Below are 18,332 nucleotides of genomic sequence, written 5' to 3' on the forward strand. Positions count from 1 at the left end.
GAACTGACCAGAGAGCTTTGCATATTGGGTGGTACAGAAATGCAATAAATATACATAAAGAAATTTGTTCTAAGAAGCTTTCTCTGCAGAGCTCTGCAGAGAGACTTCAAACTAAAATCGGCACGAACGAACGAGAGAACCGATTGGTGGGAAATCAGCCAATCACGTTGTCCTACCCTCAAAGCTCCGCCCACATGTCAAAATTCAATTTAACTCCCCCAATGACACACATCCATAATGCAGTGCAAACTCGGATATGATCTAAAAGTCACAGTAAATCATGAATGCGAAGATGCACATTATCAGGATAAAAACCAGGTGCTGCAGCGAATGGCCGGCTGCGTCATGTCGCCTAAAATGTGAACATGTGCATTTAGGTCAGGGTAAACAAGCAGTATAGACAAGCCCTAAGTTAACATATGCTGCACCTTAAAAGGGAAATTCCAGGTCTTTTACAGAAAGTGGAGATCAGTATTCAGCTGGACGTGCCTCAGAGGAAGTCTATGAAGAAGGCTTCAGAAAGTAATGCAATGCATTCTCGTGACCAGTCAATGAGCTAATCAGCAAACTGGACTTTGAAAAGAGTAAATTGTTTTAGGACTTTAACAACTTACAGTTTGGCAAAAACAAACAAACAAAAAAGTGTGGGGGGGGTTTCCTGTTGTTTCTAAAGGAATATACAAAAGATTCTTTTAAAAAAACAAACCCATAAGTTGACATAATAAATGTGACATGGTCTAAATCGTTCCACCAGAGAGCTCTAATGAACTGAGGAGAAAGCTCGTTTAACTCATTACATTTTATTTGTTTTCAAAGCAGAATGATATCCGTTCTGCTAGGAGACTAGTCTCAAATACAAAAGTGTTGTTATTTATCTCAGTTCATTTGGATCTCCGGCAAATATTTTAGATGTTTAATAACCACCAATATAAAGATGCTGGTAGCACCAATTCCTGATCACAGTAACAAACATTTGGATTTCACTGAATAATCTTCTAACCAAACAATTTAATATAAAATCAGCAATTTACCTTAAATGAATCCCTCCCTCCTGCACTTTATTACTCTTATTTTGTTGCATTGGTTTCAATTTTTTTATTTATGTTTTATGCAAATGTTTTAGCAATTCGTAGCATATTAAATTTTCTTGTAAACCACTTACCACTTAGAGATACTTTTAAATATTGTCAGAGGTATATAAATCAAATAAATAAATTATAATTCAACTGAGATTTATTTGACAATGACTACATTTTAATGTAAAGAAATGAAATTGTATTAGGTATTTTTGATAGCATGGTGGTACCACTAAAGATCCCAGTGTTGTTACCACGAGAACCTTGATAACTTATCCATTTTATGGATGCTTAACATTACAGGTCGATCAGTCCTTCAATTTTATTAGAAAACATAGTGTGAAGTGGCACATGGTGGTGGGAAAGTCCCCCCCCTTTTATCAATGTTGGGGGCAGGGGGAAGAGAGTCAATTATGACAACAAAAGCATTATGGGATTAAACCTGCTGAGAAAGCCAAGAGAATTATTTTTGCCATTTGGAAGCCTTTCTATACCGTCAGTCTAACAATCCAACTAGCTGTTGCTCATTTATTGCGGAAGATCCATATATCTTCCCTCAAGGCAGTACTGCTGCTGTGAGCTTATCCTGTTTTCCTCAGTGCTCAGGCCACAATGAATTGTCTCTGGCAAAATGAGAGTTTGGGTTATTCTCCCCTCTATCAGCAAAAACTGCAATGGGGTTGTAAACGTGACTCAGACACTGACTGGATAGTGTCCATAAAATTGTTGATCATAAGTAAAAACTGTCTTTGCCTTTGCCATGCACAAGCCATCTCCTGATTTTTTTTAAATTAAGAAAACAAATTATTAGTCCTTCAGATGTACAACACTCTTCATCCAATGTACCCTATAAGAGAAAAAAGAAACTAAAAGAAGAAGCTATCCTTCTCCTTGCTTTTTAAGTCATTATAGGCTGCGCTTTCTCCCTTTCCAGCACTGGAAGACCATATCTCCAGTGGACATCCATTAAATACTGGCAGAATTTCATACTAGATCCATTGGATAGGGGGCTAGGATTGGTATATTTCATTTCATTTATTTTTCATATATGGATAAAGAAAAGTACCAAAGTTTTTAAAGACATCTGGATAAGGAACTGATATAGATATATTCATCCATTTAACATGTTTAATGCTTTCTGCAGGTTTAACCAATAAAATGGAACCATACTAGGCTTGTTTAATTTATTGAGACTGTTTTCTGTCCCCCACCTCCAATTAACCTAAAACTTACATAATATACTAATTGGGTTTGCATATAGTTAATCAAAAGCAAAGAAGTCTGGAAGCACCATGTTTCAGGGAGAGTACTCACTTTTATCATTTCTGCCACATAGCTTTCAGGTCCTGTATATTCTGTGGAGTCCTTTACTTTGACTAAGACAATGAAGAATAAGTAGTGCCACATATTATGTTCCTCTTTAATATGCTCTTCAAAAGTGACTGTCTTGTTATCAAACTTGTCTCTTTCCAGACCTAAATGGGAAAACACAGCCCAAGCATCATGTTTAGGCTTTTAAAGTGGAAAGAGCATCACCTTCAACTTCACCATGTGGAGAACACATTGAAGATGTCAGCTATTCAGAAATTACTTAAAAGGCTTTCCCCCACCTTTATTTTGGGGATTGATTGCACTAGTATAGGGCACCTGTTCCATTTGGTCAAAGTCTATCAAGAGCTTCCATTTGCATGGGTCTATCATTTTCCCACATGGGTGAGGAAGAGGAAGAGGATAGTCTTGTGAAAGTGGGCTGCATGGGTGACCTCTCATTACTGATACATGGGTGCTTGTGTGCTTCTAATTGCAACCTACTGTGCAAAGCCAGATGCACGAGAAATTAAAGTAAAATTAGATGTTGAAGATACTACTATCTTACATACTACAGAACCAGTCGCTAATGTTAGTTGTGCTGTCTCAATTCAATCACTGGGTACTAACATGAGTTGTTAATAACTCATCTCATTGATTTTAATAAGACTTAAGCACAAGCAAGGATGTGTACATACATGCAGACAATAATGAGCTGCTCTGTTGTTTTCTCTCAGCTTGATTTTAGAGAGCAGCAAGCAGAAGGAACAGGCTCCCCTTGAACTCCACTGCATGAAAAAGTGTGACTATCTGACCAAAATGCAGCGAGTGTGCCTCCATAGCAAACTCACTGTTAAAATTCTGTGTGTCTAGATGCACATAAATACTAGTTGGATTAGAACCACAGGCTTTCAGCAATATTTAAAAACAGAGAAATGTTGCCTCGCTATTGTATATGAAACTGTTTTAGGTAATGCGCATCATCTTTCCTGCTTTAAACTCACAAGACATTCTATACATTATAGAAAAACTGCATGTGACCCTATATTATCCAGACAGCAGCAGCGCAAAGATCTTCCTATGCTGTGGCACAGGTTGTCTGCAGGGTCACCATGCCCACAATACATTGCTCGGAGGAAGGCTGCTTTCCTGCCAGCTAGAAAGTGAATGGTAGGACTCTCCAAAGTGTCCACACTACCCAATCCCTCACTCTGAGGAATCCTTCATCAATACCTTGCTCTGCCTCTGAGGGTTCCTTGCTCTGAGGTGGAAGAATTCCTCAGATCAAGGCATCAGACCCACTTAACCACGCTCCTGCTGTTGCATTTGATACCACAGGAAGTCAGTCAGTAGTGCTCTCTGGAGTGCCTGCTTACCCAATACACTGCTCTGAGGAGTCCTTCCTCAGAGTGAAGTATTGGGCCCCTTTGACAGTGGAGGTAGGCAGTTCTTTCAGCGGTTGATGGGGGGAGACGAGACAATCTACCGCCACCCCTGATCCATTGCCTGAGTTGAGGGTGTCACCCTGCCTCATGGGAGGATCCACATAAAATTATGCTCTCTGCCTTGTGTAGATCTGAAAACTTTATACCACACTGTACACACTGCAGTATTTTACAGGCTTCATGAAAATTAACTTCAAAAAATATCAAGAAAGAAAGAAAATGGGGTATCTCAAAATGTAGCCCAACACATCCGGAGGGTATCAGGTTGGGGAAGGGCTGCTGTAGAAGAAGACATAGCACTGTACCAAGTATCTGAGGACGAAGAATATTTCTCTCATGGAGGTTTACAATTACAGAAACCTGAAAATTATGTGGCCTTTTGGAGCTTATTCTATAAATATCCAGGTGAGCATGTACGTATGAGCAATGCATCCATAATATAGATTTAAACACACACAATCACTCAGACCTGTGAACCAGGAATGGGCAGCCTCCCTATCAAATTATGTACCTTACTTGAAATAGATCAGTGGTTCAGGTTCACATATAAATATAAAACCTAGCTTTTTCTTGTTAAGGTGTTTATTCTTTTTCTTTGTCAAAAAAGCAAGTACTGAGAAGTTTTCTGCTGATTATACAACAGTGGTTAGCCATAAGAACCATCATCATCATGTGATGGAGAAGGAATGTTGAGTCCACTGATAAAACCATACATTATTATTATTTTTGGATATTCCTGTATTTAACTGGAAGAGTACAACTGCTAATTTTATACTTACCACAAATAAAGCATGTTGTTTTTAAAATTTCCTCTTTCTTCTGTTTCTCACTTCTGAGATCAGCAAAGGTATCAATAATAACACCAAAAATCAGATTGAGGACAATAATGATCACCATGAAGAAGAAGAGAAGGTCGTAGATCACTCTTGCAGCAAAAAGAGGTTCCTAAAATACAAATGATAAATCTGAAGTATGGAAGGCCATTGTGGAAAGAATAGGGTGGGATGTGAAGGAAAAGAGGAATTACATTAAGAAGGGCATAACTTGAGGACTGAAATAATGTGACAGTTGAATATGTAGATGCATATGGGGGGGCACTCTTTTGGGGGGGGGATTTTTTTTCCCTTACAGGTCTAGCACTCCAATAGTGCAGAAATGTCATTACAGCAATTCTGCAAGTAGCTACTGTCATGGTTCACAAGAAACTCTTTGCATGACCAAAAGCTGCTCATAAGTCACAGGTAGTAAAGGGAACAGAATGGTGGGGAAGTGCTTGCACAAATAACAGAGCTGACTTACTACAACATTGTCAACTTCTATAACTCAAGACCAGTGTTTCTATTAAGGGTAGTTTTATTTAATACCTCTGCAAGTGCTAGTATGGCCAAAAAACTTCAACACTGAAATTCCCTCACTGTTGCTATTACAAGAGTCTATTCATTGAGCAAAAGCAGTTACACGGGTGGGTGCATGCGTGCGTGGGTGCACGCGCACCCCCACACCCCCACCCTGTGTCTTCAAATAAGTCAAATACTCAGCCTTTGCATGTGACACTACTTGGCTTTTTCTGGCTGATGCAGAAAGAGATTTTCCCCACCCCATGGAAAAGCATTCCAATTCCTTTCTAGACCTTTAACCCCATTTGATTCTCTCTCTCTACACTTCCCCTCTCACATACGGTGGTAATTTACCTCCTTGGATGGTTTCCTGAGCACATCTCCTACACCGCCCCCACTCCGCAGGCCATGGCTAAGCACAGTAACAATGCACATCAGCAATGTTTCGCACGTATGTTCTTTATCCTCTTCCTCAGCGTCTTCAGAAAACAGTTCTATTAAACACAGTTAGGACACCACTGTGACACAGAGCAGGCCTGAAAATCTCTTACCATATTTCACATTCTCGTCTTTGCTTGAACATGCACTGCCACTTTGAGATAGCCATGACACCACAGGAATACCAGCCCCGTCCTGTTTCCTCTTACATTTCTATACAAGGTCACAGTGTCATGTTGCGAAGCCGTTTTTGTTTGTTTGTTAAATAAATCCTACAAACTGGGAATATGGCAACAGCTCTCCTCATCTGTGATACGGACTCAGTCATCATGTTCTGAGCTGTGAGAACTTTTATTAAAAAGTGGGACGGGGAGCAATGTAGGGAGTAAGTCCATATTTGAGAAAGGGCAATTACACAATAAACGAAAGCATTTTCTGGAAGCACCCAGAGGTTCATGAAGAGAAGAAAGCACATGTGATGGGATGCAGAGAGAAAAAAAGAGTTAGAAAGGAACACTGGTAAATTATTACAAAATGTAATTTATTATTTTACACAGTTAATGTAGCAACATGTCCTGCTTGAATTTATGAAAATGAATAAGTGGCCCTCAGAATGATCTGAACTGTGTACCTCTGCTATAAAGTAAGTCTTCTATTCTGTACTGTATATTTGAACAGTGTCATATGCCTCCATTTCAAGGTTAGGAGCAATCTACCAAGCACAGCTACTTTATGTCCTCATCTGGGCTTCCAATGTTACATCTTCCTTCTCCATCAAAGGTGACTGGGAAGAATCGTTTTGTGTTTCTTAATTTGCCTTAAGGAATGCTCAAGTAAATAAACTAAGACAGGCTGATAGGTCTCACTGACATTTTCACATCCACAATATTTTGACTTCAAAAGGTGCCAACGTCCCACCTGGGTCTGACGGCAATACGATTAATTCCAGCAACAAAATAAATTTGCAGGGAATGAAGAACAAATAACTGCACTGTCGGGTATGCTTTAAGGCGGATCCCAGCATTGAACAGGGGTTTGGACTCGATGGTCTTAGAGGCCCCTTCCAGCTCTACTATTCTATTTAAAATATTTTGGTTGCTTTTTAGTGCACAAAACTCTCTCAAGGCAGCTCACAAGATAAAAACAATGCAACAATAGACATCAGAATTAATTTTAAAAAACTCAAAAGTCAATTGACACAATGAACAATGATTGAGCAATTAGCCACTCTTGGTGGAAATTAATGTCACTAGGGAGAAATGGGGCTTTGGGGGAAGGGTGAGGGGTTTCTAGAAAGCAAATTACTCTCCAAGGCAATATATGTTTAAAGTACATAGTAACTGACTTGGTTCCAATATAAGAACATAAAAAGATCTGTTTGGTTACTGCATAAAAACAATAAAAGATCCCTGATCCAACTGGACCGGGAGGGTGTTTCCAGCAGCAGCCAGCTAGATAAATGCTTCAGGAGGCTCTTAGAAATGGCACAAAAGCAGGTGGAAGCAGCGGCAGGTGGCTGGATCGAAAGACAGATTGACTGGGAGCAGGTCATGCACTTCCACTTTTCGGAAGCACCAGTTGGTGTGACTTAATGCCTCTAACAACGAGCTCCATCACACCAGCATTTTATCTCACTCTCGTCATGCCTGGTTTGTGGTTTTGCAAAGCGATATTCACATGACGTTGTCACTGTCCTGCACTCATCTCACTTCTTCCCCTCCCTTTTCTGCCCTATTTTGGAGTGGAGAAAGTCTGGTTTATTTCCTCCATGCAGGATTAAAGCGCCCTTCCACTCCTGTGTATTGCCATCCTCGTGTTTTTTTCTTTTGCTGATGGTGTGTGCTTTCAACGTGACAAAACAGGAGAGTGGGGCGGTTCTCCTCCTCCAGCACACCTTGTCAAATGAACTGAGCCAGTCGAATAGGCTTTTCCTGCTCCAACCCCACCCTCCTTGCCTCCCTGCCTGCAGAAAAGGCACCTAGCCGATTAAACATTGAATCAGTAAAATGCTAGATAACAAAGCCAGAGCGAGGGTGGGGGGAGAGGCTGCTATGCCTATCACCCGACAAGAACCAATGAAGTTGAGGGGGAAGGAGAAAGGGCAGGGTGGGGCGGACACAATAACGGGAGAGCAGACAAGTGAAAAGAGAGTCCCCCGGTATAGCCATCATCGTGAAAGGGACCAGCACTTGCCGTGCTGAAGAAATGGAGGTCAAACTCATGGGTGCATGCCAGGGAAAAAAAGTAGGTGTGATGGAGCTCAATGACAATGATTGCCAGGGCACCTGCAGAAATTAACGTTGTTATGTGGGTTCAATATCCTGGGTCAGCTTGGAATCGCAGCACGGAAGGTGTCATGCTGCACTATCACAGCAGTCATTGTGCTCCATCCCAAACATTGCATGTAAAGGAAGCCAGGGTGGGTAAGTTCTGCATCGTATCAGACATAAGGTGATACAAATAGCAATTCCAAACTAGCACGTTAAAAACGAAATGATGCAAAGATACTTACCTGTGGAAGGAACAACGGAAGAACAGTTTTCACCGCTCCCTATTCTGCATACATTAGAATACAGGAACTCGCTGGTCATTGCCTCACTACTTTCAGTGTGCTGATCTAGAAGTTTTAAAAAATTACAATACCTGTAATGTAGCTTATCATGATGCAAGAGTTCTCAAACATCCGTTAGCATGCCTTGCTCCAATTATTTTATTATAGTAGTTGCTAAGTTAAAATATGTATTATTTCCCAGTTCAAAGGCTCTCAAGATGGCATACAGCAAATGAAAATATCTAAAAGTTATCTTTTGTGAAGTAAAATCCATTCACGTTTTGCCAACATTCAAGTTCATTAAGGTTTAACATTCAAACTTTTGATAATTTACAACACATCCAGCAAGCACCCTGTAACAGGTGGGATGGGGATCTTTCATTGACTGTGTGTTGCAAGGTCTGACATGGCATGAATTTACATTTTTACATCTTATTCTAATGAAGAATTCAGTGAGCCACAGACAAAATTGTCTTGAAATGGTTGGAACTGGGTTTTGGCTAAGGACATCTTAAAAATTATCAAGACAAAATTCCTAAAAGGAAAGCAGTTATGCAGGAAACAGCTTTGGTAATTCAGTTTTAAATCATATACCCACTTTAATCAGGTAAACCTCATTGAACTCAAAGGGATTTATGTCTGCATAGACATGTATAGGATTGTGCTGTGTGTGTTTTGATGCATGCACATGTGGTGTAAACAGGAGACAAAGTAGCCAATGCTAGCATCCCAATGCACAAATGGCATGCATATGTTATCATCACTTGTGGCAATCTATATATGCACTGCAGACTAGTCGCCTTCATGGCAGTAGGTCCAGTCAAGTTTGTGCATATTCTGTATGTTCACCAGATTGCTGCACGAGAGTGAAAACTTCTACTTGGCCAAGTAAGTTTCTAGTCCTTATGTTTGTAGGAAAAGCATGTGGAAAGTTTCTAGAGATATCTTAGATGCCAAAATAGGGTTAAAGAGAACTCCATCAATCAGGAGTAGGGTTTCACTACTTGTATAGCTTTTTGTCCTTCCCCCCTTTTTTACATTCCCACGCTCTTAATTAACCACACCAGACCTTCCCAAAATGTTTTTTTAAACGTTGGAAACAAATGTGACAGATACATGATTTATTTTTTTGCACAAGTTTATCCAGATCACATAATTTGAATATATTTGGTGCAGAACAAGATCGCTATGGACTATTTTGTTGCCCACAAATATAGTTTTGATTCTACTGTACTAGATAATCTATACTAACGTACAGCACAGAGCAAAAGAACTTCTAACAAGCAGAGCTGGAAGTAGTCAAATTTGCTTTACAGCCAAATTATATATGCTTTCTAAACAACAAGATCTCCGTTTATAATAGAATGTTCTCAAAGGGAATCTGGTCTGAGCAGGCAATCATCTGTGGAGGGATTTTGACATTCACAAGATAAAACACCTGATGTGTGGTAGAACACTTTTGTGAAGAAGAAAAGCCTAGTACCAACCTGGCAATAACGTCTCATTAGGTAGCTTATCTACTTCCAAGATAAAGTCATCTTTGAAGAACAGGTAGCCCACTATCGAGAATAGGTAAACCAAGATAAGAGCAAGAACAGCAGTCAGGATGATGGAGCGTCCATTGCGAGTGACACTCTTAATGACATTCAGCAAGGTCTCCTCTCTGTACACCAAGTCAAAAAGCTGGGAAAAGGACAGTTCAAAATGTTTCACAAATGTTCTATCAATTAAAAACAGGTAAAGTCTTACTATGCCTCAGTGTCTGTAAGAGCAATTAAATATTTTGGAGTTATCTGCTTTTTAAAATCCTGATATTTTTTTGCCGACCCCAGTTCAACAATCACTTTCTGAGATTGCTACCAAAACCTCAAAAAACAAATAAGAAAAAGCAACATTATTAAACTAAGTAAATGAAAATCTACTACAATGGGGGTTCTATTAAGGACCAGACCTTTTCTTCCATAATCAACTAAACAATTACAAACATAGTTAGTTTGCTTGTCCTTGGGCCAGTGGCCTAGCAGCAGTGTGAATTCTAGTTCAGAAATTACAGAACAACACTGCCACGGTATGGCAAATTAAAAACCTTAACGCAGGGTCTACCTAGTTGTGCAATAAGCATGGATTATTATGGATGTAGAGCATACCCTTGTTTGCTCCACACCCATAATGTGGCATGCAACTGAACTGCAGTGGAATTGCAGCTTGAAATTTGACATGGAAATCCCCATATGAATAATTAGTGCATCGATGAAAAGCCACAGAGTGGCCTAATGGAAACTTTGTGGTCTCTGTGAATGAACTAGTTATCAGGAGACAGTTGCCCTGAACCAAAGGGACTGAGTCACACTTAAGTCCCATGGAAATGGATCGATCTTTGGATGGAGCTACACATTGCTTGGGGAACAGCATATTCCTAAAACTCTGTTTGTGGAGATAACATTATAGAAGAGAAGGAAGAGACATAATTAGGGTTGATCTGAACATTCTAAACAAATGAACTTTCACTTGAATGGGTGAGGAAGGAGTTTCAGGGTGAAAAGGCCTTGCTCACTCACACATGTTCTTTGTTCTTGCCACTGACAGTTTGCAAAGGTGGTGACGGTACTCTTTCTGGCAACTAATGACTACCATGGTTTTCCCCATATGTGACAATGTGTCATTCCAAGGGGGATTGGTGTTTTTTTTTTACATGAACCATTTTTTATGCATAATTCCTCTTCGAATGACACTAGGCAATGTTGTACCAACATTCATAAGGCCAGTGAGGGGTTAAATGATGACTGCCAACCCCCAGGAGAGCTACTTTCACAGTAAGCCTCCCAATTTCCTCCCTTCATCATTCCCTTTGGAATAATCAAACGCCCTCCATATTTGCATCTTGTGAGTATGGCAGTAAAAATGGTGGTGGGGAGAGGGACCATGCTTCAGGACAAGCTTAGGGACATTTGCAAGGGGAAATTGGAGCTAGCATTCCTACCTCCACCACCAAGCCCACCAATTCTTCACACACACACACACACACCTACCTACCTACTTCTTCCAGCCCATTTTCCTATCAGCCAGGCATCCTTCTGATTTTGGAGCACAAATGGGGGGATAATATTAAGAGCAGCCTTGGGGATGAACATTTGCTGAGCAGAACTGTGGGGGCCTGTAGCCACTCCCCTGCAAATGCCATCCTTGCGTTTGCCTTATGAAGAAAACTGATAATTGGGACCCCAGTGTTTTCTAGTTATGTCACTGACATTCATAACATGAATTTTCCAGCTCATAATGATTGGCTGTATTATGAATTGAGCGGCATTTGTTCCATAAGTTCTTCTCTGGCTCAGCATTACATTGAGATTCTGTGCATCCAGAGTAAGGATCCCAAAACATAGCTGCTTTGAAGCCACGTGCATAAGACATCTTTCATATTAAACCCTTTCCTTTTGCTGAAACCTTTGCCAATTGCTGTGAAGTACATGAGCAGGTCACACAGAAAAGCAGCCTTTCGTCTGGTGAATATGTTTTCTGTTTGGTAATTCTGCCAGTGATGGGGAGAATGTTTTATATGGTTGTTATGTAAATGATTGATCCCCAACTCTCTTTTTCCTGCATGTGATTTTTTTAGAAGGGGGAAGGGCAGTTGAATTTCCAAGCAGCTCTGTCACAGCTAATACTGAGAACCAAGAATTTCTAATATATATATCAAGGATGGGCAATATATAGCCCATGGTCTGCATGCGGCCCCCATTGCCCCTAAGTTCAGTTAAACATGTTTTTTGTTTTGTTTTAAATTGTGTCCTACAGAGCACCCAAAGGGTTAAAATTAGCTTGCTTTTAGATAATTTTGACCCTTCTAGTGTTCTGTAGCTGATACAGACACCATTTTAAACTATACTTTAAAATGGAAGTGAGGCAGGTGGCTACTAGGAGGAGGGCTTTCTCCGCTGTGGCACCCCAGCTGTGGAATGAGCTCCCCAGAGAGGTCTGTCTGGCACCTACACTGTATTCTTTTCGTCACCAGCTGAAGACCTTTTTATTTTCTCAGTATTTTAACACCTAAATTTAAACTTTGCTGTTTTAATTCTGTATTTTAATCCTATATCAATTTCTGTGTGGTTTTATCCTGGTTGTGCTTTTTATACTGTATTTTGTATTTGGGTTATTAGATTGTTGGATGTTTTATTATGTTCTTAATGGTTTTAATTTTTGTGAACTGCCCAGAGAGCTTCGGTTATTGGGCGGTATAAAATGTAATAAATCAATAAATAAATTTATTCTTTTAGTGGTTGCAGGGTGTTTGGCCCACCTGGGGAGTGGAAAGGGTCCATAATTGCCCACTCCTCAGACATACAATAAGGCATGGCATCATTGGCGTGCATACACTAATATTGCAAATCAAGAGAAAGCTCTAAAACAAGGTGCAAAAACGGCACTCACTAATTACTGAATTATTTCTGAAACATGCAGAGGGTAGTTCACCCAGTACTGGCATTTTCTTTATAACGTGTAGTTTCACCTTTAAGTCTGATGTCACTAACGTGTCCCATAGATTTCAATTATCTCTGGGATTGGGCTGCATTCCTCCCTCCCTCTTTGAAGGAAAAAAGATGCAGCTGGGCTCCTGAAAAGTAGCCATTCCAAACAGAGGCTCAGTTCAGACAACACGTTTCTCAACGGTGGTTTTAGAACTCATGGTGGAGTTTTTAAACCACCACTGAGAAATATGTTGACTGGTAAGAAAATTCCATGCAACAGTGGAGTGTTTTGGGAAAACACTCCACACAGAATATCCACGCTGTGCAGAGGAGAGTTCCTGTACAACCATTGTGTTGCATGTTGTGTGGCAGGCTCCGTGGAGTTTTCTCTTGCATTGAGTTGACTTTTCCCATTGGCTACAGAGTTCCCTGGCAAGAGCGGCAAAAGGAGAGAGTGCCACTCTAGGAGAGCTGCCAGGATTGGGTTTGGGTTTTTTTGCAGCAATGGCTGATGGGATACCATCGGGAGGACCAAGGGAAGAGAGAGGGCAGAGGAATTATCACTCAAACATCGTGATGGATTTTACTCAACTCCACGGCAGTCCACAGTCACACAGTGGTGGAAGTAGAAAATGTTGTGTAGGGAGCACCTCCTAAAAACTCAACCGTTGAGTGAAGTTTTCACACTGCATTGACTAACGTGTTGTCTGAACTGAGCCAGAGACTGGGATCTAAAGAACACTTTGGTATGCCCAATAGGACTGTTTACTTTTTTCCTTTGAATGCTACAGCATTATGCCATATTGCAAACTAGTTCTCTCAATTTTTTAATTTTTGTGAACCGCCCAGAGAGCTTCAGCTATTGGGCAGTATAAAAATGCAATAAATAAATTAATTAAAAGTGGTTTATCATAGAATCATAGAATAGTAGAGTTGGCCTATAAGGCCATCGAGTCCAACCCCCTGCTCAGTGCAGGAATCCACCCTAAAGCATCCCTGACAGATGGCATGGGCTGCGCAGGATGGTGGCGGTGGTACTGTTACTCAGGAGGCGCATGACCACGGCCTGTTAGGTTTGCAAAACTAGCTGTGCAGTTCTTTGGATCCCAGTCAGAGTGGGGAATTATTTCAAGTCAGGATATGCCACATGTAAATGCCATGACTTGCAGCCCTGCAGACCAGTATTCCTCTGCAAGTCAGCTTAAATGCATTAACATCACACAAAGTTACTAATATCCACAACAATCAAGCACAGTTGAATTTTAAGATGGCAGTTAAACACTTACCAGCAAACTGTAGAAAAATTCATGAACAAAGAGGCCCATTGCACAAATAAGAAGGTACAGTAGATGATAAAGGAATTCCACATCCATGATCATGGCTTTGTATCCTCTAGTGAATGTACCACAGTTACCAACAAAACTCATCAGAAATATTATTTTATTACAAACCTGCAAAGCAAAGGAAAGGTAGGATGAACGTACAATTAAACCACTAATTCTCACTTAAAAATGGCAAGGGTGTTTCAGAAAATGTATTATTACAATATACCAGTTTCTACATCTTGTTGGAAAATTCCTTGTTGGAGATTCTTTTAAATTCACAGTTAATACTTTTGGGCAAAATACTTAATTACTAATACTTAAGCACACAGAGTTTTTTTTATGGTACAAGGCAAAATATGGTCAGAAAATCTCATTTGATACTTACATTGAAAGCCCCTAGAAGAAATAATGTTGGCTGTAAGCCTACTGAAAATATTAACCGTAATATTGTGGAAGCTATTAAAGCTCTAATGCCGTGAGGTTTAGGTAAGGCAATAACTATAGCAAGTGATATTAGCATGGCTGTCCAGAGTAAGCCTGACAGGTGGGGCTCCAGCGTACCTGAGGAGGAGAAAACACACAAAAAGAGATCACTTTTTAATTTATTTTAAAATGTATCCTTTGCTAACATGGCTCCACAGAGCCCTTAGGGCTGCTAACGATGACACAAAATACCATATTTAAAAATATACCTAAAAAGAAACCATATAAACTACAAATCAGAAACAAAAGGAGATATAAAAAAGTTGTCCTGTAGATTCCAGGAAATACATATTAGTCCTCTCCCCCCGCCCCCAGTTCTGCTAAAACCAAGTGTTTTACCAACCTTTTGAAAACAAAAACCCAGCTGTCCTGGCTTGGAGAAACGCTTTCTCCATCTACTTGAAGAAACACTTTAAAAATTGCCCACGTAAATGCCATTTTCTGATATCATCATCCAATATTGCTTACTAACTTGCTTGTCTAGACATTGTGATTTTCAGACTGATAAAGGGCTGAAGACAGCTCCTTGAATGCACTTTAATGAATAAAAATGTCATTGGCACAAACAGTTAGTGTTATTCATATAAACCTATTACTTGTGTACTCCTGTTGCTCCTTTCTCCTATTACAGACAGCATCCCACAAAAGCCCCTGTTTATGTAACTTTAGGACGCTTTCATAAAAAATACTCTTTCATTAAAGAATCGTAAAAAACTAGCCCAGAATATGCCTCACTGGAGTCCAATTATAAATACCAATCAAATGAAGCTGAAGAGACTATTATTTTGTTGTTTTTCAGATTGTTTTGAAAGCGTGGTGTACCCTCATCCTACCTTCCATCACTGGTAAACAGATCTCTATATTGTTTCAAAAAAGTTACATCTTGTGGGGAAAAAAACTTGGTATAAGAATATAAATAGCAACCACACTAATAATATTTGGAAATCTTTTTTAAATACAGTAAGCAGTATATAAATCTATTAAAAACGAATTAACATTCTTCTTGTAGGCATGGGGTGGGGTGGGGGACACGGTCTCTCATTCCCAGTTATGGCAAATGGAGCTTTGTGAGAACACTACACTGTTTCTCTTTCTACAGCCCAAAATGGTAACTTCCATTTTCCATGGGTAGCCTGCCTTACCCGTCAATGGCCCATAAATTAAAAAAATATGAAACTGGCTATTATTTTTTTAAACTGCCTTCAGTTTCTATCTTTACCATTTTCCCCATTATCCTTTCAGGTCTCGGAGAGCTTTGGCAATTGGGCGGTATAGAAATGCAATAAATAAAATAAAGTAATTCGACCCTTGTGCTGAAGGATAATAAACTAATACACATTAAAATAAATAAATAAATAAATAAATCAGGCTAGAGGCTAGCATAAAATTGTGGAAGCTAGGGTTTTCATAAAGCCTTTCAAGATATACAAAACTACATTGTATGCCACCTGTGGCATATTTATACTGCACAGCTATAATTGAGTCAGACTATAATAGTCCAATTCTATTCATGTGTAATCTGAAGTAAATCCCACTGAGTTCAATGAAACTTTCTTCCAGATGTTTGTAGGGGGTTGCTGAAAGTCAGGTTAATATTTATTTTCACATAGAACATAATAACTTTATGCAAAAGAAAGTCATTGTTTCTCTTTTACAATAAATCTCATAGAAAGTTGACTGAAGTGCCATACACATTGTTAATCACCTTTACTTAAGAACTACATTTACCATCAAGTAGTTGCAATGGAACAAAGTTGGTAGGTGACAGATTTATCACAACACACTAAACTGGTGAACCTAAATTTAATTCAACACCCACTAACTGAAAATGGAGCACACTGACATTTCTTTCCACGCCGTTCTATTGTCTTACTGCACATATACATCAGTTCTATGTCGGTTTAATTGTTATGGCTTTCTCTGAGGAATCCTGGGAACTGTGAATGTGTGAAAATGTTGCTGAGAATTCTTTCTTATAGTCTGAGATCTGCTTCATATAGCTACAGTTCCTAGGGTTCCCCAAGGCAAGGGAATTACCATTAAAACATTTTTTAAGAAGGGATGCTATAGAATTTGGTCTTTGCAAATCCCAATACAAACTGACGTGATCCGTACCTCCTGAACTAACACAGCTATCCACACTTTCCCAAACATTACAATTAAAATGTATTTTAAAATGAATGTTTTGAGACAAAATATTCTTAGAAATGTATATTTTGATAGCTAATAGATTTAAGACTATGTATTAAAATATTATTATTATTTATTAATATTTATTTATAAAGCGCCATCAATTTTCATGGCGATGTACAGAATAAAACAAAACAAGACAATCTGCCATATGGCTTACAATCTAAAATCACCGTAACAGACAGGGGAAGGAGGGGAAAAACCAGTAGGGGACATTAAAACTAAATATAGACTAGTATGTATTTAAATGCAGGGTTTTGTGCATTTTTTTTAAAAAAAAAAAACACCTATCAGATTAATGCAGAAACATGATGGACACTTGTGAAAGCGTCATGGACTGGAAACAGACTGAACTACCCATCCCTATTTTAAAACAGAAGTGTGTAGATACTCCCTTAGTTGCACCCTATAACAAGTCCAAAGCTGGGCCTATTACAGATGTTTCTGAAAAGTCACAGACAGCAAATGTTGCCTCAAGGGTATGTGACAATTATCATTTATTGGTACATATATACAGCTTCACCCAGTCATGCAAGAGAGACAGCTCCTTTGGAGCAAACTCTATACTGTTATGAGTTTGGCTGTCTTGATTAGCATAAATGGGCTTATCAACATCAGTTAGCCTGACAAATTAATGGGCACTCAGTAATTTGACAAAAGAGCATTCATGTTTGATGGCCAGAAATTGTTCTCCCCTGCCTTTGGAATATGACATCCATCACAGTTTGAGGAAGAGGACAAAGACAAAATATGAGAAGTTGTTTGTATTTGGACTTAAAGGCAGAAAGCTGTGATTTTAGTTAGACTGGATTCAGTCTGGCAGGCTCTGAGGTTTCACACAGTTGCTTTGGAATCTGAGGAATGTTCAGCTGTCAGGCTGCCTGGTGTGCAGGGCATTTGCATTCATTATTCTCTGCTTGCATATTTGTAAATAAAATAGTTGTTGCAAAGACACTATAAGTCTCCAGTGCTCTGCCAACCAAAAGGAGTGAAACCATTAGCACTGCCCTTAGACTTCTCACCACTTGGGAAAGTGGAGAGGGCTTGAACATTCACCAAGACTAAGATGCTTCACAGAGCCCTCCACACTTGTGATTTAATTTTAAACACTACATTTCATAACTTTGAAATACTAGTACCTCCTTTGATTCCTTTAAATGGATAAAAAAATGCAACCAATAGATTCATAAGGACGGCAAGGTTGAATGAAATGCTGCTCCAGAAGGACATGTTGCGGGAGCACCAGTACAATATATGTTGAGCTGCAATTAAAAAAAAAATGTTTTTAAGAGATTCAAAGATATCAGGTATTTCTAAGAAGGGGGGAAATCCCTAAAGAACAATGTATTGCCAATAGTTCCTAGAATCACACACTATCAACTGCAGTAATCTTTACTACCTGATTTAAAGTCACTTTTAATTGTGTTTGCAGAGTCCATAAGTTCAAGGCATTTGATTCCTTGAAAAGCCTTTTCAGATCAAAGGTCTTATTAAACAGAAACGAGTTATTTTTATATACCATCTAAGTTTGCAAGCACCATGCGACCAAAAGTCAGTTATACATTAAAAACACACAAAAGGTTGGCAGCTAAGCTCAATGCTGCATTAAACATATGACGGTCATAGGCCCTTGTGTGTTTCATTTTTTGTTTCATTAATCCCAGCAGCAGGCCCGTGACCAGGATGGTAACTCAGTATGGGGAGGTCGCTGGG

The 18,332-nt window shown here is 39.5% G+C and overlaps 1 protein-coding gene across 4 annotated transcripts in view; it reads right to left on the reverse strand.

The window, feature by feature from the left end:
- ITPR1 (inositol 1,4,5-trisphosphate receptor type 1) overlaps positions 1–18,332 on the reverse strand; it is a 291,524-nt gene that overhangs the window by 26,298 nt on the left and 246,894 nt on the right. For all 4 annotated transcript variants that reach the window (XM_063121590.1, XM_063121591.1, XM_063121589.1 and 1 more), the window contains 8 exons: positions 17,759–17,881; positions 14,332–14,507; positions 13,908–14,072; positions 9,643–9,838; positions 8,117–8,221; positions 5,521–5,660; positions 4,609–4,774; positions 2,391–2,551 (listed from right to left, as the gene is read on the reverse strand). In XM_063121590.1, coding sequence (XP_062977660.1) covers positions 2,391–2,551; positions 4,609–4,774; positions 5,521–5,660; positions 8,117–8,221; positions 9,643–9,838; positions 13,908–14,072; positions 14,332–14,507; positions 17,759–17,881 — 1,232 coding nt within the window. The remainder of the gene's footprint in view (positions 1–2,390; positions 2,552–4,608; positions 4,775–5,520; positions 5,661–8,116; positions 8,222–9,642; positions 9,839–13,907; positions 14,073–14,331; positions 14,508–17,758; positions 17,882–18,332) is intronic.

The sequence above is a fragment of the Elgaria multicarinata genome, chromosome 3, assembly GCF_023053635.1.
Source record: "Elgaria multicarinata webbii isolate HBS135686 ecotype San Diego chromosome 3, rElgMul1.1.pri, whole genome shotgun sequence".
Lineage (NCBI taxonomy): Eukaryota > Metazoa > Chordata > Lepidosauria > Squamata > Anguidae > Elgaria > Elgaria multicarinata.